The sequence below is a fragment of the Bemisia tabaci genome, unplaced genomic scaffold (genome assembly GCF_918797505.1).
Source record: "Bemisia tabaci unplaced genomic scaffold, PGI_BMITA_v3".
NCBI lineage: Eukaryota > Metazoa > Arthropoda > Insecta > Hemiptera > Aleyrodidae > Bemisia > Bemisia tabaci.
Window position 1 is genome coordinate 1 of NW_027311816.1, and position 3,301 is coordinate 3,301.

The 3,301-nt window shown below is 34.0% G+C and overlaps 1 protein-coding gene across 1 annotated transcript; it reads left to right on the forward strand.

Annotated features, from left to right (window-relative positions):
* Positions 1–315: 315 nt before the first annotated feature.
* LOC140225967 (lysocardiolipin acyltransferase 1-like) lies at positions 316–3,301 on the forward strand (the record flags this gene model as incomplete). The annotated part of the gene is given in 2 exon segments (XM_072306010.1): positions 316–433; positions 1,124–3,301. Coding segments are annotated over 2 exon segments (488 nt in total), but the record flags the coding sequence as incomplete, so codon positions are not given.

The following is a 3,301-nucleotide window of genomic DNA, read 5'->3' on the forward strand; positions in this document are numbered from 1 at the left end:
AAACTTTGTTTATTCTCTAGGGAAATGATCATTTAGTGTGTGATCCTGCCCTTTCGTAAGTGGCTGTTTATCCGCAAGGTGGAATTAGGCCAATCAACCTAAACAAACAAACAAACAAACAAACAACAACAACACCACATGTTGAACCTAACCCAGCAATAAAAGGGTTAAGCAAGTTTATGTTGTAACCCTATGGCTTTTTGAAGTCCCAACTTTGTTGATAAGCTATAAGTGAAATGAGAAAAATTAATGAACGAACTAATGAAGTTTTCTTCTTCAGTTTCTCTTTTCTAAAACTTGACTTTTGTTCTACAGACAAACAGCTACATGCTCTTTACGATATTACAGTGGCATACCCGCATACCTATCCTCAAAATGAACTTGATCTCTTCCGTGGAAAATTTCCTGAAGAAGTACATTTCCACATACAAAGGTAACACATTAAGTTCATGATTGTCTTTATCAAGTCCAACTCAACTCTAAGTTTATTCACTTGAAGCCATGAAAAACTTCCAATGAAATTAATTCCTATCTTAAAGAAACAGGGATGTCAAAATCTTATGTAGAATTTCATGTTGTTAATTGTAGCTAGCCACAAAATAATAAAAAAAGAAAGAAAATTGAAAAAAAACCTTGGAACAAAACAGAAATATAATGTGTATGTTTGCCTGGTGCAAGGGTGGCTTGTCAGGAAAACGCCTCCCTTGCTTTGCAAAGAGAAAAGAAGGAAGTATACAATAAATAAAATAAGCACTGGAACATCACAGTAATGATGAGAAATAAAATCAGTTACGATCGCATCTCTTTATAACGTTTTCTGAAGGGAACTAAAAGTAGTATGTTGTTTCTGAAGGAACGTTATTTTGGGCAACTCTTAAACGAGAAATGTTCAGCAGGGATTTGAAAAAATGAACTCTGTGAAAATGTTATTTCGAGAAACGTTACAACAAGATTCAACTGTAATAATAGTATTTCAGGAACACTTGCGAGACGTGAGCAGATGAGGAGGGAAGAGGTGGAGGGGGTTGGGGATCCTAAATTTACCGTCAGTACTAACAGTCTTCTATCAATAAAGTAAGCAAGATAACAGATGGTTTTAACCCCTGTGTAATTTCAATTGTAGGTACTCAGAGCAAGATCTCCCTCACGAAGAATCGCAGCAAGTTGAATGGCTTAAAAAAAGATGGATGCAGAAAGAAGAAAGTCTAAATCAATTCTACTCAACCAAACAATTCAAGGACAGTGGTTCTGTCAGCAATAGAGTTCAAACCTTACATAATGCCCTGTACCTCGCATTTTATTTCTGGACCTCAATCCAAGTTGTTGTTCTGTACTTAACTATCTATAGTAGTTTTTTCAGGTGGTATACTGTGTTTTGCATTTTATCTTTTTCTGTGATCTCAGTCTATACAGAAGGCTTTCAGCAACTGCAGGTGAAGTATTTCAACTATCTCTCTCAAAAGATTGGCTGCCTCAAACCGAAAGATACGTAATGGTACTCTCTGTCAAGTGAAAAGATATATATCTATCGTGTTGATACTTGATGAAAATTACCAGGTCTGCAGAACTGCAAAAAACATCGCACAACATGGAAGCCCAACTCAAGATCCATGAGTAAAATTGATGGGTGGTCAAAATTAGGAAAAATCAGAGAAAAAAAATTACTACGTCTCAAGTGTCAAGATAAAAACGAGATTTCTTCCGTTTTTTAATCTTGTTATATTTTTCGAGTTTTTACTGCTCCAAAAATAAAAATCTCAAAAACTTATATTATTCATCCACTACAATTATAACTTTGACGCATACTTTAAAATTGATTGTAGAAACCCCCCTTTTTCAGTAGGTACATTGGTCCGTGGTGAATGAAAAAAGTTAGGAATTTTGGCATTTTGATCTGGGCAAAGCTCGAAGTTAATTTTTTCTCTCAAGTCAGTCAAAAATGCAGGGTATCACTTCTGTAGTGACATATTCATGGTTTGAGAGACAAACTCGAAAACCATGCATTTCAACCGCAATGTTTCAAAATTTGTACTTAAACTTGATTTTATGGAATGAAGACGGGTCAATTTTGTTGCTTGCATTTGCTGAGTGTGCGGAGACACCTTCCAAAGTTGCATTGAGATCGGGTATTTTGGAATTTAGCCATTCACTTTGAGAGTTTCAACTACAATTTGCAGTAACTGTCGGATGTTTTCATAAGTCAACATTACATAAATGTAGCGAGCCAAACCTTTCTGTAAGTGGCATTATTATTCGTGGACGAAATAAATTACCATCTTACAGTCCAATATTCATCCATCAGTGGCCTGATTCCGTCTCAAAATTCAGAACACTGTCGAGCACTGGCTTCGGCAATCGGCAATGAGTTGAAAATATTTTTTCCAATTTTCAACTAAATTTGTTTGATGGCAAGCAAACTTTTGATTTTAAAATGACAAGAAATGCTATCAAGAATTAACATTCTTTAATGGTCAGTCTGGAGGCTGACATTTTGATTGTTGAAAAATCCACCTATTGGATTAAATTTCATAAGTATGATCGCCAAAATTTGACTCATGCATTCAACATGATTTGTGCATTAAGAATGATTATGTTCAAGAACTTTGTAAAAATGTATCCATGGAGGATTGTGAGGAGCAATTTTGAATTTCCTCTTTTATATGTATACCTACTTACTTTGCACTCATTAGTGTAGAGAAAAGAATTTTGTAGTCGATGTTACAAAATTCTCTGTCATCTATTTCAGTAGGACCCTAAGTATATGGTATTGATAGTGAAACGATGACACTCCTTATCTCCATTCGAAATATTGTTAACTTTTCATTTTTTATCTAATCAGTGATATTCCGCGCAGTTTTTCTTTACTAAAATAAAAGCTAATATTCTCATAAAACTGAAGTTAGTTTTTTCTCAAAGAAATTTCTTAAAGCAAACATTTTGGATATCATATCTTAATAATCAAGATGTAGGGCTTAGTTTCAAGGTCGACTTATTATAGAGTGTTTGTTTTTTGTCCAACCTCACTATTATATCTTAGTAGTAGGTGTTCCGCATGATTCTTGATTTGGCTATCAGTTTTTTTAGTGTGATAATTGGTGTTTTTCATTCCTCCTTTTCAAGTGTTGAATCAGGAAATGTTTTTCTGTCGTAATTATTGATTGATTTTGTTTTGTTAAATTTTTGTTCTTATACTTTTGTTTTGTTTGGTCCTATGCCATGTTATTTGTCTTATTGTTTACAAAACTGTTACTTGGGATTCAATTCCATTAAAAATCAATGAATAAAAGAATGTTACAAAAGA